The sequence below is a fragment of the Netta rufina genome (genome assembly GCF_964035555.1).
Source record: "Netta rufina genome assembly, chromosome: 8".
NCBI classification, from domain to species: Eukaryota; Metazoa; Chordata; class Aves; order Anseriformes; family Anatidae; genus Netta; species Netta rufina.
The window spans coordinates 29,044,087-29,061,832 of NC_140131.1; the positions used below are offsets into that span (position 1 = coordinate 29,044,087).

The 17,746-nt window shown below is 37.0% G+C and overlaps 1 protein-coding gene across 2 annotated transcripts in view; it reads right to left on the minus strand.

The window, feature by feature from the left end:
* Window positions 1-15,241: 15,241 nt before the first annotated feature.
* The window catches only part of AGL (amylo-alpha-1,6-glucosidase and 4-alpha-glucanotransferase), a 33,743-nt gene continuing 31,238 nt past the window's right edge, over window positions 15,242-17,746 (minus strand). For both annotated transcript variants that reach the window (XM_084291004.1, XM_084291005.1), the window contains exon 34: window positions 15,242-17,721. In XM_084291004.1, the coding sequence (XP_084147130.1) occupies window positions 17,604-17,721 (118 nt within the window). In that variant the 3' untranslated portion in view covers window positions 15,242-17,603. The remainder of the gene's footprint in view (window positions 17,722-17,746) is intronic.

Below are 17,746 nucleotides of genomic sequence, written 5' to 3' on the forward strand. Positions count from 1 at the left end.
GTACCCAAAATATTTTTGCAGACCGAAAACTATTTTTATCCCAAAGCCTGTTGTATGATGACAGGAAATGTACTTTAAAAAAAATGATGGGGAAGAACACAAACTACACAGGAAGAGGCAGGCAACACTGCACATGATATGCTTATTCTGTATTGATCAGTTTTGATAAGTGTGATGCACACCAGTGTCTGTACACAGTTAGATCAGTGACTGACAGTAACAATCATTTCATCTCCATTTATTTGTCTCTTTTAAAGCAGCAAAAGAAAAAACTTGCTGGGTGGCTCAACTATCTCATTTATATAGATGAAAATTTCTGGATGACTTGGAACAATTTTTTGGATGTGAGCTACTTCATACTTTTATATTTAGACATGAGGGCATCTCAGCTAAGATTTGCTGTTGCTGACAGTTGATAATTTCCTTATATCCTCAACTTGTGAGCTAGTTATCTACCCAATGGAACATTTTTGTACAATCATATGACCCTGACACTAATACCAACTTAATGTACTTCTAAGACCAATGTATAAAATGTTACATCAGGAAATACAATTTCTATTTTAAACTTCATCAAACTTTTTAAAGTCAAACATTCAAACCTGTAGATTTTAATATATATATATATATATACAATAATTATTATTGCATTACTCCCAGAATATTTTTGATGCTTAGGCTATATATTCTACTTTTTGTTATTTAACTTCAATTTTGGCTCTGTCTAATATCTTCAATTTAAATGCCTCAATTAGACACTTCATGGTTAAACAAACAAATGCTTAGGAGCATTAGTCTTCATCGATTAAACTTCCGTGACTTTGTCAAAGAAAAAAATGTAAAATTTTACATTTTTCTTAACTTGTTCTCTTTCATCAAAGATTCAAAGAACATATTTGCTACTCTTATAAACCTATGCTGGTTGCTTACTTAGTTATCATATGAGTAAAATATCACAGAGAACAGAAAAAAAACAAACACGTTTTCTTGTAATTACTTTATCAAAAAACAAATATTCTCCCTCAGAATGATGCAGTAGATCCAGTGCAGTGGCAAAGAAAGTACATACAAATTTTGAAGAACAAGTGAGTCTTTGGAGCTGAGTTCAAGGAGTTGGATACGAACATTCCCAACATTAAAGAAATTTACAGAGGGCATCACATATGAAGCCAAGGAGACAGCAGTGAGTGGAACAGAGAAACTTGAGTGGAGTGCAGCAATACATAAGAAGATTATAAATGAGTTAGGTCAAACTCGTGGGCATAGATTTAAATGCAGTAGACAGAAATTTGAACTTAACATAAATCACAGCACCTCACTTTCTTCTCTGCCCTTTTTACCAAAAATCCCTCTGCCCACTTGTTCGAGAATACTGCAGTTTCATTTCTTACCTACACCACTTCACTGCCCTCAAATCCATGAAAAAAATACAGCTATCAAGAATCTTTTTTTAGGTCACTCCTTTCACTCTACATAGAAATGAGAAGTCACCGCAGAATGTTCTCTCATGATGCTAGGTCATTAGAGTTGTACTGAGTTTTCACTTTCAAAGGCAGAAGCAGGTGAAGTCCCACCCCTTCAGAGAATAACACTAAAACAAATACCCATGGGAAAATACCTGTTCAGAATTCTTAATATTTTCTTTAGGTGAATTTGAGATCTCTCCACTGAAAGGGAAAACATAACTTACTTTATATAGACAGCCAGTTCCCCAAGGCTGGAACAATCTTCCATTTTGTTTCAAAATACTAAACGTGCCTGAAATAATACCTGAAACAAATCCAAAATAAAAATGAGAAATGCATAACAACAATTTAATCCTAGCACAGATTAATTTCATTCAGAAATTCCTGTAGGGCACTCTATCCTGGGATATGATGACACACCTTATTTACCTAACATAACAATATAGATAGTAAATACATATATATTATATGTATAAATACTTAGTGCACCTAATACTGTCTTTTTTTTTTTTTTTTTTTTTTTTTTATTCATATTGCAGTAGACAGAAGTGCAGTAGTGGATTAATGTAATACAGAATCATAGGATAATTCAGATGGCAAGAGATCTCAGGAAATCTGTGGTCCAAAGCTGTTCATATCTGTTGAATTACAGATACGAGGTCAAACCTCATATAATCCTGTTAAGGGTCATATCCAGTCAGGTCTTGAACACCTCCAATGACAGACTGTGAAACCTTTTTGGACAACTTGTTCCAATGCTTGAGTATATCTCCATCATTACTTTAGAAGGGCTCAGCTTCTTTTCCAGATTTACATGACACAGTACATAATGAGCTTTTCTTGTTGCCTACAACATAGAATCTAGTTTAGATTCTAGATTAGATTCATAGAATCTAGTTAGATTCCTCTAAGAAGAGGAGATGGGAAAGAATACAGGAAAGGGTAACATAACCTGGGACATGAGCTTGACCCAGATGATTTGGACCAGTCTTAGAAGTTTGAAAGTAAATAACTATATTGCATTCGAGTACTGTCTAAAGGCTAAAACATCAAAGTTTAATCCAATTGCAATTAAATGGTAGCATAAATATAGGTTTAATCTATTAGGCACGTAGGATTAGTTTATGCTTTTCTTTAAACTTTGCTGATTTACAAATTTTGTTTTATAACTGTTGCAATATTACTTAATAAAATGATAGCAGCTGGGTTCATGCATTTCAAATAAGGATCTTCATAAGACAATTTTGTAACCATAGATTCAAGTGTTATACCTTTGCTTTGATTTTTTGATCCAAATTGATCACGGGTTTTAAAACAACATACACGTCCAATTGTATATCTAGTGCATACAGCATTTAGCATACAAGCCAGCCTGCCATTTTGCCAAACAACATGCTCAACCTGATGGCATTTTTGTCTCTCTATAACACAAAAAATGTGAACTTTGTAACTGCATTATAACCAAAATTCCTGGAAATGCTTAAGGCATTGATGGCTAAAATCCTACTGGACTAGGGAAAATTGCTGATGGAGAGAGAAAGCAAGAGTACTCCTTGCTTTATTTAGTATAGCTACTCTTTCAGGCACAGATGTACTTACCAATCTGCAATTTTTTGACTGGGATATGGTCTGTTAATGCCTACCAGCATCATTCCCAGAATGCCCACTACCTGAGCCTCAGAACAAAAGCACCTGGCTGCTGTTTGTCCTTCCCATTGAATGACAAAAGGTAGAAGTGCAGAAATGGATAAAAGGTGCAATGGTTGGAGCCTTAAAACAGCTAATATACCATATATCCTACAGTACCACAAGTAGCTACAGAGCCTGATTTGCAAAGACTGCTCGTAACAGCATAATACATAAGATCAGACAAAAGTACGACAGGCTGAAGACAAAGCATTACTACAACTTGAGGCCTTTTAACCTTCCCTTTTTGAACTATTTTTTTTCCTTCCTCTTTATCACTTTCCTGCACCATCACTGACTCCTCCATCAGACAGAAAGAACATTGTCCTCACGTGGGAGCTGTGACTTACACCAACTTCCTGGCTTGCAAAGCTCATTTGTAAACCTTCACGTCCCTCTGGCAAAACCTTCAGACCCGGAGCTTGGTTAACAAACTCAGCCTTGGAACATCCACAAATTCTCCATCCTAGAGACCAAACCAGAGATGACAATTTCTGCTAGACTAAGATACCTTTTGTTTTCTCAGGTACTCTGCTGTGGGATACTTTGGTACCCCGTGTAGTATTCAAAATACAACAGAGTAAGTGACACACTAACAGTGACCTCTGATTTCTGAGACAAAGTCGTAACACGGGAATAGACACAGCTCGTGGTATGGTGAGGAGGAGAACCTGTTTTGGCAGACAGTGGAATGGAATATAACGTACATGGGAGTCCACTATCTATCAATGTTTCATTACCTCATAACCCTGGGTGTAAGGGAAGGGGCACATGGAGACCCAGCATAGAAGAAAAGGCAGAAATGAACTGAAGAGAGCAGAGCAATAAAGAACTCCAAATGGGGGAGGAACGGGAATGTGAACAGCCCCTTTTTATAGGGAAGTACGAGTCACAGGGAAACCTCCTGTGAAATGGAAGAGTCCCTGCAGCGTGCGAGCAAGCCTCTTACAAGAGTGGTGAAGTGTACCTGCTCTCTACATTGGATAAATACAGCTGCCCTTACAATTTAAAAGACTGTTTTCAGAAAGAAACAAATAACGCACTTCACACTAGTAGCATTCCCTTCCATATAGCAGTCATTCATGAAAATACTTTGAACTCAGAGTTTACTTAATTACAAACACCCAGCAAGTTAACTAAGACAAAGATCATGTTTTTTTTTGAAGTGGCCACTCTAGCCTCTTGCTATCACTCATGGTGTTATGCTTAATGTGTGATTATCACCTTTTGGAGGCAGAGACTGGGTATTATGTCTTTGAAGCACAATGAATCCTAATTAGGTATAATCAATAATAATTACAGTTATGTAATGGAAAATAAGAAGATGAGGAAAAGCAAACAGCTGAGATCATAATAATTACTGTGTATTACGACTGATAGGGAAACTAGTGTAAGAAGCTGGTCAACCAAGGAAACAGATAACTATTTCTTTGGCTTTATAGTTGAAAAAGCAAAGCTAAAGTGTATCAAATGCCACACTAAACGTGATTTATAACTTAAGTTCTGGAAGTGAAGCTATGCTTTTTTTTTTTACATGCAACTCTGAGAGTTTTGCTGAGGTAATTTCTTTGGAATGAAGCAATTACCACCTACGTGGCAAATTGGAAGTGTTACATTCCTCTGGTAGTAATCCTCTCCTCCATTTAGCCAGAGGACAGGGAGGAGAAGGAGATGACTTGAATGGAAAGAACTGTCAGAACTACAGAGCATTCTACTGCAAGAGTGAAGAAGCACTAGGTGTTAATCTCACAGTATATGATTTAAAAGCTCTCCATGTGGAATGTAAAAGCCTTCTACACAAATGAAATAAGAGATAATTTGGTCAAGAACTGAAATTGGGCTCACTGACCCTTCTGATCATATACTTTATATTCCTACTAAGCATTGAACTCTGGCATTCCCAGAAACATTGCACAATGCTGCCTTGCTAACCCAAGATATATCTATTTTTTTCACTGACAGGTTCACATTTAAATGCTACACACCCAAACGATAATTACATGCTACAACTATATTTATATATATATTTTTTTGCTTTCCAATCCATGGAGAAATCATGCTACAGCTGTGCAATAGTATCAGCACACACACATATGCATATATGCATACATGTAAATATTTATGTACGTGTATTGATTGGGAAGTATCAACTAGCACTTCAGAAATTGAGTTTTATAAATAAAACAATGTTTTATCTTCCAAACAATTGTGGATAAAAGACAGGATTTCAGAATAGGTCTGTACTTTAAAGAAAGAGAAAGCAGTATTGCACAGATCCAAGCTTCTCAAGTTAAGCTTCTTAAGAACAGCTGTGTTGTTCTGAACAAGATAGGACGGAGGTACAACTTTCATACACACTTATGTTCTTCTTGGTGCAGTTAAAACAACAAACAAAACATGGAAATCTCAACCTTTTGGCTGCAGTTCAACAACTGCATTATGCAATCTCTATGGCCAATCAATAGCACATTTAGTCCTCTACCTAATTGGACAACTGTATTTTAATCACTGTAAAAAAAAAATCCTGTCAAAACCATGTTTTCTCAATTGTCTTTATTACTGTTGGTTCATATCCAGTTCTTACGTGAACAAAGAAGTGCTCATGTTAATCTTAAAAAACATGCTCTCTATAAGCTTTCCCCATTGTGCAAATTCCTGCTCTTGCTGCAACCTGTAGGGTTATATGAATGTCAAACACAGCACCGCAAAGACCCAAAAACGTCAGACTCAGTTCTGAGTAGGTCTAAGATGACATCGTGTTTTGCAGCTTATATTAATGAAGACAAAATTGTAGTATGATGGTGCTGAATGCTGAGAAGTAAATAGTGCAAAGCAGGTGTTTTAGTACAGTGATGGATTGTGTTCTGAGTGCAGGTCTTAGGCCTCTTCTAAGCTTCAGAGCAAACTTCAGTTCTGACGGCTCCACAGAGAACCTGCTGACTGTTGAGGCTGTTCTTGGCACAGGGTCATGGCTGTGCTAGACCTGTAGCAGTTCAGCATACAAAAAGACAGGGCAGTAAGTAATAAGTTATTGTGTGGCAGCTATGGCAAATGGAAGCTTTAGATCCTTTTATTCTTCCAACACTATTTTTTTGCTCTGCAATACGAACCTACTGTCCAGCCTTCTTCAGGCCATTGGGTCACTGCGATCAGGTGAAGTTTCTGTTCAGCTTTCTTGAGTTCCTCCAGACTGATGTTCCATCCATTAAATGGATTCCTTAGAAAGTACATTATTTTTTGCAATAAATACAAATGCGATTGTAATGTGTGACTACCCAATATCCTGAATTGTCTCTCTGATGGTTACAATGGCCCCATGATGCTGAATACACGGTGTAATTGTACAATCATCCTTATGAAGAAGTATTCATCTAATCTAAGCCATTAATTTAAAGACTTTCATTCTTAAAAGGAGTATGTCTTTCAGACTGTGGATAACATATCTGTTAACGTCATATCACCTTTTCACAAAAGGACACCATTCTTTTTGTCACTGTAGTGATAAAGAAAACTTTATATATACATGCATATATGTTTATTATGTCTTTTAATTAGGTTTAGCAAAGGAAACTATTTGTGAAAGTCAATTCAAGGTCAGATGTCTAAGTGATTTACTATCAGTGATTTGCCACCCTGCAGCAATTCACAGGTTGAGAATTTCTGCAAAAACGCAGGAAAATGCATTAAACTATTTGCTACAACTGCACGTTCATACCTCTTGTTGTATTACCTATGCACAAAAATGTCTTTGCATGTCTACTTTAAAAGTGTTAATCCATGTCCTGATCCACAGGGCAAATATTAATTACATACTTGAAACTAGGTCACTGGGTATAGTTTTTAAACATTAATTGAAACTAAGCAATACAACTAGGAATAAAAGGATAATAGAAGTGAAAAATGGGATACAAAAAGGGAAAAAAATGAAAATATAAACATGTTTCAAATCAGACAGAAGTCACTGAAGTAGTACATACATCTTGCAGTTAGGCAATCCACTGGATTCAGCTGTGGAGCCAGACACCCTCAGCTTCACTTTTCTGTTCTCAAATAAGCTTTAATTTAAGGAATATGTTATTTCTACATTTCCAACCCTTCCTCCATCAATGCCAAACTAAAATAATCAGGAATAGTTTGTAGCTTCCAGTAACATTAATTGCACTATTTTATTTTTAAATCATAATATACAAACCTGTAGTCTACAGATGTAAAGACCTAAATTATGGAATATTTTAAAACAAAACAAAAACAAACAAACAAAAACCCACCTACCATCCAGCCTGCATCAAAGTGTTATATAAATGTAACTTTCACGCATCAGCTTCTTACATGCCATGTAATTTTCTACAGAATGCTGTATGCTGAATAACATCACAATACATCTGATGAATATTTGAGCCGTTTCGTTAGGCACAGCCATATGATGATCAAAAGAAAGACCTATCCTGGACCTTCTGAAAGCTATGGGATACATTTCAGGATTCACTTGGGAGATCGTGCCCAAAACAGCCCAGAAAGCTGCACGCAGTTAGGTCAGAGCACAGGTCGTGAGATTTCCTGATGGCTAAACACGATATGATGTGAGCCTTGCCACAGCAAAGGAGCTGCAAATTGTAAGAGATAAGGTCTTCGTTCTGCAGAGCTGGCTAAGCTCTTACCTATGGGCAGTAATCTAAAGACAAATACACAAGTGGACCTTGCAAAGTAGAGCTTGATGAGGTTGGGGATGATATAAACTGCTGTGTAATCCCTGGCAGATGCACATTAAGATTACATGTGAAGCACATATGGAGGGTGTATCCAAGGCCTTACCATTCCTCACATCTGCTCTATCATCAGGACTGTCTTAAGCAGCTCCTGATGAGTGCAGCTCACAGATAAATGTTGTGCTACTGGTACGCTGTTGGAGTGATATGAGCAGGTAAAATTAAAACTGTGGACTGGAAACTAATTCTCAACTTCCTGTTTTCAGATGTTTGAGTTCTGCTGAACTTGACGGTCTATGAGAATATCACCTATTACCCCATTAATATTAATTTTTATTTTTTTCCCCTGTTAATTGTATCAGCAGCAATGGGAGCGGCAATCTTTAGATTGTTCATCCTTTAGATGCTGCTCATCCAGGAGCAGCAGCAAGGCCGATGGTTCTTTGCTTAGAATATGCCTATTTGGCCAAGTAGGAACTTGGTTAGCAGCACACTTGTTATTGGCAGAAAAGAATTATTGACTATCTGGGAAGGACAGTGAAAATGACGGAGCTGTAGAGCCATGTCAAAACTACCCCAGAAGTGTTTGAACCAGCTAGCACTATTGCCATCCACTTCTAGATGTCCTTGGGATACAAAATGTTCATAGGGTGCAGCAGTCATAATTTTCTGAGCAAGGAAATTTAGGCCATAGATACACCTTCATACTGTGCAAACATTTCTTCAGTTAATTTTAGGTGAACCCTAAATTCTTAGTGCTGAAAATGGACCATTGTGAATGATGCGTATTAATTACTGCCACAGATGTTTGGTATTTCTAAGCATTCTCACATCTGAGTTTCACACCACATTTATAACATAATACAGCATTTAGTAAAGCATTAAAACTAAAATAACAATTACAGTGTTGTGTTTGACTTCTACTGCTTTCCATGTTTGAAAACACGTATACATCAAACATGGTGAAAGAGTATATTTATTAGCAGTACATTGAGTATATAATCATAACAAATAAAATAGCGAATGCTGAGAATTAACTTTATGGGATAAAAGTTACAATTATAGTAATTATTATTATGAATCACTTTTGTACATGACACTAAGAGACATTCAGATGTGAAGTTCAAGCACATAAAATCTTAGGACTTGATGTAGCATTTATGTCTCCAGTGAGTTCAATGATGTGAGTGAAATTCAGAGGAGTATTTTAGCTGTAGTGAGGAAGTGTGAAGTACAAAGAAAATGAGTTCTCTTTAAAATACCACAATGCACTAACGAAAAAGCTAGAAATAGGGCTGCCAAAAGAACAAAGAATGTTGACCACGTTTAGGTGGAAAATGTTTTTTCAGCTTTTACAGGAGCTCCTTTCCCCTGAGATTTCAATGTAAAAGAAGTGTCTAATTTTCAAACGTGAAAAACAGGTGACAACTGAAGTAAGTTTGGAAATGCATCTATGATTACAATTAGTTACTCCAGCCACTCTTCTCTCTTCTGTGATCCAGAATTCCTGGTCAGACTACTGTTCTGTTTTGGTATATCACCAGAACCCTACAACAGTGATGTCTGCAAGGACATACCGTGCAGTCAGGGAGACAAACTTCTCACCAGGCACTTGTATTTCCAAACCAAACTACATTTCCACCACTACCACCATCTCTATCTTTACAGATTTAGAATTATAATCCACAGACAGCTGTATCCAAAGGGACTCTTCACTTCATACATCTATTAAAGTCATGGTAACAGAATGCAGAGTACCTTTGCTATATAGCCCTAGCCCAGTCACTAACCCTATAAAACCTTAATGCTCTTTTTGCTCTACATTTTGCTGACTTTTTCTTGAGTATCATACATGTGTTACTTTGCTCCAGGCTGAATGGTGTACTTTCTGTTGAAGGAAACAATATTTGTATTTGCTTACAGTATAAATAAAACTAGAAAAAAAAATCTACCCATATTAAAAAATTATTCTAAATTTTAAAATTGTTGAAAAAATTCCTTTGTAAAGGTCTCCCATAAGCTGTAACCAAAGCCCCCACTGTCTGCATTCGCCTGCCTTTAAGAATTAATCTCTATAAAAAATAAGAGAAAAGCGATTACTTCAAAGCAACATTGATACAGGTAATTTAAGCAGCCTCAGTTCAATAATTTCAGTGAGATTATACAGGAGTCCAGAATCAGAAATGGATACAGATGAAGAGTTAAATATCAAAAGATAATTTACTTGCCAAAATCTTTCTGATGAAAACTTTTATAGCACAAAAACAGTTAAAAGCAGATTTCTTGTTTATCTAACAGAAACTCTGGTAAGTTTTTCTTTTATGAATGAATGTTATTTCATGAATGTGACGAGCTAAAATGTTACTATACAGTTATAAACAAAAACAAAACAAAAAAATGCCCATTCCTATTTCCTCTCTTTCCTGTTTCCTCCCTTTGAATCACTCTGGAGCTAAGTAAACACCCTCCTTGACCCTCTTTGCTGTCCTTCTCCCTTTCCCTCACATCCTGCCCTTACACCATCACCATATCTGCGACCATCCAGACAGATTCACTGAGTGCCAAGCAGAAGGCTGCTCTTCAGTGAAGCAATCTGGGGTCCAAACTGAGGCACGGGCTGAAACACTGAGCTTCCACCTTCCAAGAGACTTCAACAAACCCCTTTCACTTCCAAACAGCAACCCAGCATCTCTCCCTCTCAACAAATATTTAAGTGGTTTGTAATTTAAACTCTGGCACCAAAAATAGAACACACACACCCCTCAATTAAATAGGGCCTTTTATGTTAAATGAGAGCAGGGAGAAGGACAGGAAGGAAGATGAAGCAGAGCTCTGGAATCATGCTAACAGCAACTTTCAGGTTAGAGCAGCTGATTCATCACTGGCACAAAATACACATCAAAATTTGAGAGAAAGGTTTAGTTACTAAAAAAAAGCTCCTGAAAGCTCACATCTCAGCTGCTAAACTAAAGTGTTTATTTATTTATTTATTTTTAAATATTGTAACTTTTAAACTTCTCTAGTCAATCTTCCAGCACAAACAGAAAAACCTTCCCCCAAACCTTTCAATTTTAGTGGTTTTCTTCTGCAGAAGTCAGCTTTGAAACGGGAACAGAAAGAATCAGATGAACACCTGTCTACTCCTACTAACACTCATACCTCATTGTTCTTACAGAGAACACTTGTTCCAGCTTGATAAATCCACAGCACAAAATCTTCTGGGAATACAGCAGAATTTAGTCTGCCCTGCTAGGCTCCCCCAAACATCTGACCCTTTATTTCACAGGAGGTAAAACCCCCTACATACAGTTTAAAGGGCTTACCGTGACTATATATCCAAGCACAGAGCAGGCTCGTACCCTGGAGCAAACAATAGCGTGTAGCCTTAATGCTTACCTTTCCTATTTCAGCTGCTGTTTGTAAAGGTGTCTAAACCACCTAAAGCCAAAATTATGCAAAAGGAAATCTGAAATAACTCAAGAGGTGGAAGTTAAATTACCCCATAATTACTCTGATGCAGCTGATAATAACATCTGGTGCTTAAATTTAACTGAATTTGACTGGAGGTCTTGGGAATAGTGCTGGGGAACCAAACTGTAGGCAGTGCGTTAACATGGGGAGAACAGTCCTAGAAACACACAAACAGCCATTACAAGAAACGAGTACACTTTTTAAATGGCTCTCACAGTAGGTCTGATTATAGGCCTTACAAATTACAAAATTATCTGGAAAATCCATCCCATCCATCTTCAGCATTTATTTTTTCACCCAATATTCTGACAATAGCTGGGTCTTCTTGGTACATAATGACAACAGATCTCTATGTGTTTCCATAACTTTACTTTTATGGTGAAGTCAGTGGAAACATAAGGGGATTTGACATATTTCTAAGTTTACTGCAAGTGAATCATTTTCAATTACAGTTTCACCATTTTTGGCCCCAGTGCTTGCAATTGATTGTCCTTGAAAAATACTGCATGCAAGCTGAATGCCTTTAAAAAATGCATATAACAAAATACCTAGGTTAGAGTAACCACAGCTATTGTGAAAGATCAGGTAGACTTTCATTTTCTGTATTGAGTTTATATAGCAACTGTATTGAGTTTACATAAAACATTAGGAGACAGACACGAATGTAAGCAATTGCAGTATCATTAGGTGAATTACAGTGGAAACAATGAAATGCATAATGTATACATGGTTTCATATCCTAACATGTCCCATTCTTTAGAAGGTAAACAGATTCCCAAACTTCACAATAAAAGGAAAACTGTTTGCAACCTTCTCAATACTGAAATCTGCTCATGAGCTTCGATTACCACTTTAAACCATCAAACTGTCACAGATATGGTCCTTTCACTTTCCCCCATGTGGAAACGTATTACTGAAACATTTTCTAAGGACCAAATATATATATATATATCTGGACCTGTGGGAGTAGGAACAGAGATTCCAGCCATCAAAATACCGACAACATAGCACCTGTGGCTGTACCGAAATAGAGACTTTCTCAGGAGGATGTGGAGAGCTGTATCGCCCTGAGAGCAATGGAAAGTGGCAGACAGGCGCCACCCTCTGCTATCAACACGGAATTACTCATTTCCCTCCACTTAAAACCAAGCTTTTGTTGTGTGTTACTAGAGCAGATAGCCCTCTCCAGGTGTGGGGTGTATGCTGGGCTATTTCAGACAACGCCCATATGATCAAATAACGAAAAAAAATAAATAAAAATAGCTCCTCAGTGTGCCCTACAAAAGAACAGATTATTCATTTTGTAGAAATCTATTCTGACTGTATGCCATGCAAATAAACATACTATTTGGAAAGCCATAGGATAGTTTTATATAAACTTATTTCTTTTTCAAAGAAGCTTGTACATAAAAACGGCCAAGAAGACCAATAGAGCTAGAAAATACTATAAATTGTAGTAAGTAAACCTGTTTGGAAAACAGAGCTTCTGTCTCATGAAGAATTTCCAAAATTGACATCAGCACATCGCATCACATCAGCTGAAACATTAGGCTTGTTTAGCCCCTCCAGCAAAGCTTCCCCAAAATACACTCCTAAAGCTCTACTTCTGGTCATGGCTCTGCTTACAATCTGTAATGAAATTCTGAACAACTGCTTCAGAAATCCAGGTTGAAAAGCACAAGGTTAAACCTTTGACTGAATACCAAAAGTACAGCCTAGGCCTTGGCCTGGCTTCTTGCAGACATACAATCTATAATAAAATCACATTACTGACTGAACAAATTTTTGTAATGCCATGTATCAGTCTTTCTTTGTTTAACCATGGTTTACAAAAAGAACTACAATATTTACATTTCTTGTTCGAGAGAAATCAACTAAATGCAGAGATTAAAATCTGGCTCTGACATCAACCCCTAACACACTAACAAGCTGAATTCCACCAACCACCAACAGCTAACAAGTTGTTTCACAGGCTGGGTCTGGCTGGGAAAGCTAACTTTCTCCTTAGCAGTCCATGTGGTGCTGGGTTTTGGATTTGTGTCCCAAACAGTGTCGATAACATACCCCTGTTTGACTGTCACTACACAGGACCTGTGCAGCGTGGCGGTCTTACCTTTCTTCCCTGTTCTGCCTGCCAGGTGAGTCGGCTCGGGGTGGGCTTGAAGTTTGTGCAGGATAAAGACAGGATACCTGAGGTGGATTGACCAAGGAGATATTCCATAGCACATAATGTTATGTTCAGCAAAAATAAATAAATAAAAAAAATGGGTCTGAAAGGCTCTGTTTTCCAAGGGGACCGGTGTGTGGGCACCGGCTGGTCTGCTTGCAGGAGGCTGCACCTTGCTGACAGCTGCAGGTGGCTGCTCACGCCCCAGAATCAATGTTCCCTTGTCCTAATTCAAACAGGCATTTCTCCACTTGGGCAGCCCCACCTTTTTACAAAATTCAGAACGAAGAAGCTTCAGACTTGTTTGAATAAGCACCTTCTGTGAAGTACAAAATAGAAAGGCAAGTCTTAACAGACTGCGAGCAGCTCTGAGGCTCAAGCTCTCTCACTGCTACGCGAAACTGACAGGCACAGAAGCTTCAACGTTTGCACAACGAACCACATATTCACAGGCAAACTCCTTTTCCTTTTTACGGGAAAAGAGGGCTGAGCGGACACACGCAGGGCGCTGCCCCCGCTTCTGCCTCAGAAGGAGCCCTCGCCGTTCCCGCCGCCGGGCGCTGAGGTGACGGGGCCGCTGCGCCCCAGCCGGCTGAGCCCTGTGGCGCCCACAAACAGCCCGGCAGCTCCCCAGATAGCGCTGTGCCACGCTCAGCACCAAAGATGTTCACACATTCTATCACAAAATTCCCGTACTATGAGACTTGATTTATTTTTTACAAAGCAGTGCAGGAAAATGAGATCCGTTCACTAGCGATCAAAATTTTGCATAGGAAACCGACTAACAATTGTGCAGCACTTAGATGGCTGTTAATCAGTCTACATTAAAACTGTTCTGTTGGGGAATTTGCAGTACTGTGATGAATTTATCCCATTTCATAGCTGCGGGGACACCTGGTCCACTAGTCCACTCCCTGCACAAACCAAGCTGAGACAGCTGACAACTAGAAGAAGCTGGGTGCAGAGTTCAAGATGTTTTTATTTTTCTCCTTATTTTTTTCTTTTTAAAAATTTGATTATTTTTAGTGATACTCTTTATTAATCTTTGACCTGAGGAGCTCATGATCTGCTCTCTCATGTAAGTAAATCTGAAAAAAAAAAGAAAAGAAAAAAAAAAAGTGTTCAGCTTTCTTCCAAACAGCCCTATGAAAAGATTAATTTGGCTGAATTAGGGAATTTTATTTTGTACATTTCAGAAATTAAGAACTACGTTTTCTAAACTCATCTGTTTCTGTGCTAGACATATGTAAAATTCAATTATGCTGCAAGCTTTCCATTTTACATTACAACATGCAGTGCCAGAATGATACATTATTTTACATGAATTCCCAAGTTAATCATCTCTGAATAAAACAAGTGCTATCAACTGCACAGGAGTATTGAAAAAATGTTAACTGTTACTAATTGGGAAGAAAAAAAATCTCAGTACCCCAGATCAAAAGACATCAACTGGAATATAGTGGAGCCATAGTTGTTACCAAGTTCTTTAATTTATTTCCAAAACAAATTTTATTTATAGCTTTCCTTTACTAGACACTTGAGCGTATAATATAAATGGTACTAATGAATAAAAATACAGTTCAAGATCAGTCAACATTTCAAGAAGTACAGTTGGCTATTTTTAAGATATTATCACTTCAGTATAGTTTATCTAGATTAACACCAGCTCATATAATCCTAGATTTAACATTGCTTTCTTCCTTCTTCATTTTCAAACTGTCCAGTTTGATGAAATGTTGAGTAGGTTTGTTTTAAAAAAAAAAAAAAAAAAAAAAAAAGCTTAGAAGCTTAGTCATAGCCTAACATCTTACTTTTCTTGCTACGTAAACATTTTTTCCTATATAAAACATTTATTGTCACTAAAGTTATACTTAACTAATCAGTGCAAAAGCAACATCATAAACAAGCTTAAACTCCATCATATGTATTTGTGTACAGAAGTGATTTTATCTTTTAAAATATTACTATTAAATTAGAAAAATAAACTAGCAGTGACAATCATACTGTCAGCAGTGCAGTTTGCAAAACAGTGAAAAGTTACCTGTAATAAAGTAGGAATAATTTGATGAATAATTTCTGCCATTTTCCCCCAATACAAAGAGTATTATTACCTATGTCTATAATTTGACATCTTTTGGAAATCTTTTTTCTCTCACATCTCTTAAGATCCACTTCCAATTTCAAAGTATTTTCACCAAATAAGAACAATTTATTCTGCTATATTGTTCCTGCTTTCCACAGGAGCCATAACATATGCTGAAATAATAAACAAGAAATAATTATCTAGGAAAACAGTAAATGATAGTGACACAGTAGGACATAAATCTCAATATCATTATCAAGAAACTTGGAAATTCATTATTATTTTTTTAAATGCGCAAGACATATAAATATTTTTCATAATCTGTTGCTGACATTTCAGTAAAATTTTTGATCAAGTGACACCTCTCATACATTACGTCGAGAAAATAAATCTCCTAAACCACATATTGCAGCAGTTCAAAACTTGAGGTACAATATACTCCATCCTTAATCGGAACTTTTAAGTACTTTAGCAAGGGAGTTGATCTATATAAGATTATTAACCTTTCAAGTAAATAGTGCAAGTATAGCCGCTTCTTACAATTTATCTGTCTTCTGTTAACTTGCCATTAAATGCATCTGTAACATCTCCCTGAAAAAGGCAGCACACTTGCGCTACACTTCAGACTTTAAGAAAAGGGTAAAAAAAAAAAAACAACAAAAAAACTTTAAAATACTGGTACAATAAAATATTGACCTATGTGTTACTAGTGTGTTATAATTTCATCATGTATATATTTCATTTTCAGTATGTTGTTTGACATTAAGAAATGCACTGTTGATTTTGTTTTTCCCCCTTGTGATGCAGGAAGCTGTCAGCATCAACTTCAACCTATTTATTCTACCTGTTTTACCACTAAGATGTAAAACCCACATGAATAGAGAGCGGAGAATTACAACTGCACTTTTGCCAAATGCTTTCAGTTTGGGAACGCTAAACAGAGGTCAGTAAGGGCATGCAGGTATCTATACATTAAAGAACACAGGTGTTTTGCATTTTGTTCACTGGATGTTGTTCCCAAAGAACTACACGTAGAGGTAGCCTGCTTATTCCTACTGGTGTAATTTCACAAGTCTTTAAAACCCCATTTTCACCAGTGGTAGGTTAATTTCTTTTCCTACTGATATTGTTTCTATTTGCTTCAACAAAGCCAGGATTTTACTAAGAATAAAGACCTGAGGTGGCCATATATTTTCCATAACCAAAGATATATGGGCTCCCTTAACATATACGCAGTCCATTTTATGCGCATGCACGTTTCTTACGAATTTCTCATAGTGAAAAATCACATTTAAATGAATAAATAAGTTTGCTGCAAGACTCCTAGTATTTAAATACATTTATAAATGGATTAGCACAGGATATTGTCTCATCATTGCTCAAGAATTAACTCTAAAGAGTAGTTAAAGGTCTTTGGAAATATTATATGCAACTTCAAAGGTTTACATGTTTTGTAAACTTATTTCTGTGTTTACTTAATGGAGTGTTCAAATGAACACATACAGCTCCTCCTCCCAATACAGGTCAAGACAAAGTACTCAGCTTTTATTAGCGTATGTTGCTGTATGTTAGTCTACTACTCCTCAAGCATGCATTTGCAAATAACCATTTATTCTTAAAGAGACAAAAAAAAACAAAAAACAAAAATAAAAACAAGAGAGCTGTTCTTCATATGTTTAGCTCAGTAAAGAATCACCCTGCTTTGTTATACGTATGATTTTGACTTGAGATGTCTAAATTTCAAAGCTACCTAAAATAAATTTGTGCAAATGCTCCTTACTAAAAGTTTCTGCATTACATGTGCACTGCAGTTTTATTTTATTTTCTTGGCCTGATTTTCAAAAGAAAAACAAGCCCCACACAGTTACTCAGCATAGGATCTGCTCGCTTTCAGCATTTTTGAAAGTCAGGATGCAGTTAGTGATTGTGCAGAGCAGGACATTTCTGTTGCAGTGTAAGCCAAGTGTTCATTTATGCCCAATAATGAGAAGACCCAGAAGTTTCATCACATCAATCAAAAACTTTCACAAATCATAAAGGATTTCAAGGATAACACCAATTGACCAGGCCTGAGTTTCACAGCTGAAAGGGCAATATTGTCCATTTTCATTGGTCAGCTCTGGAAGCCCTTTCCAGGACGACCTTATAACGGAAAAACAAAGAGCAT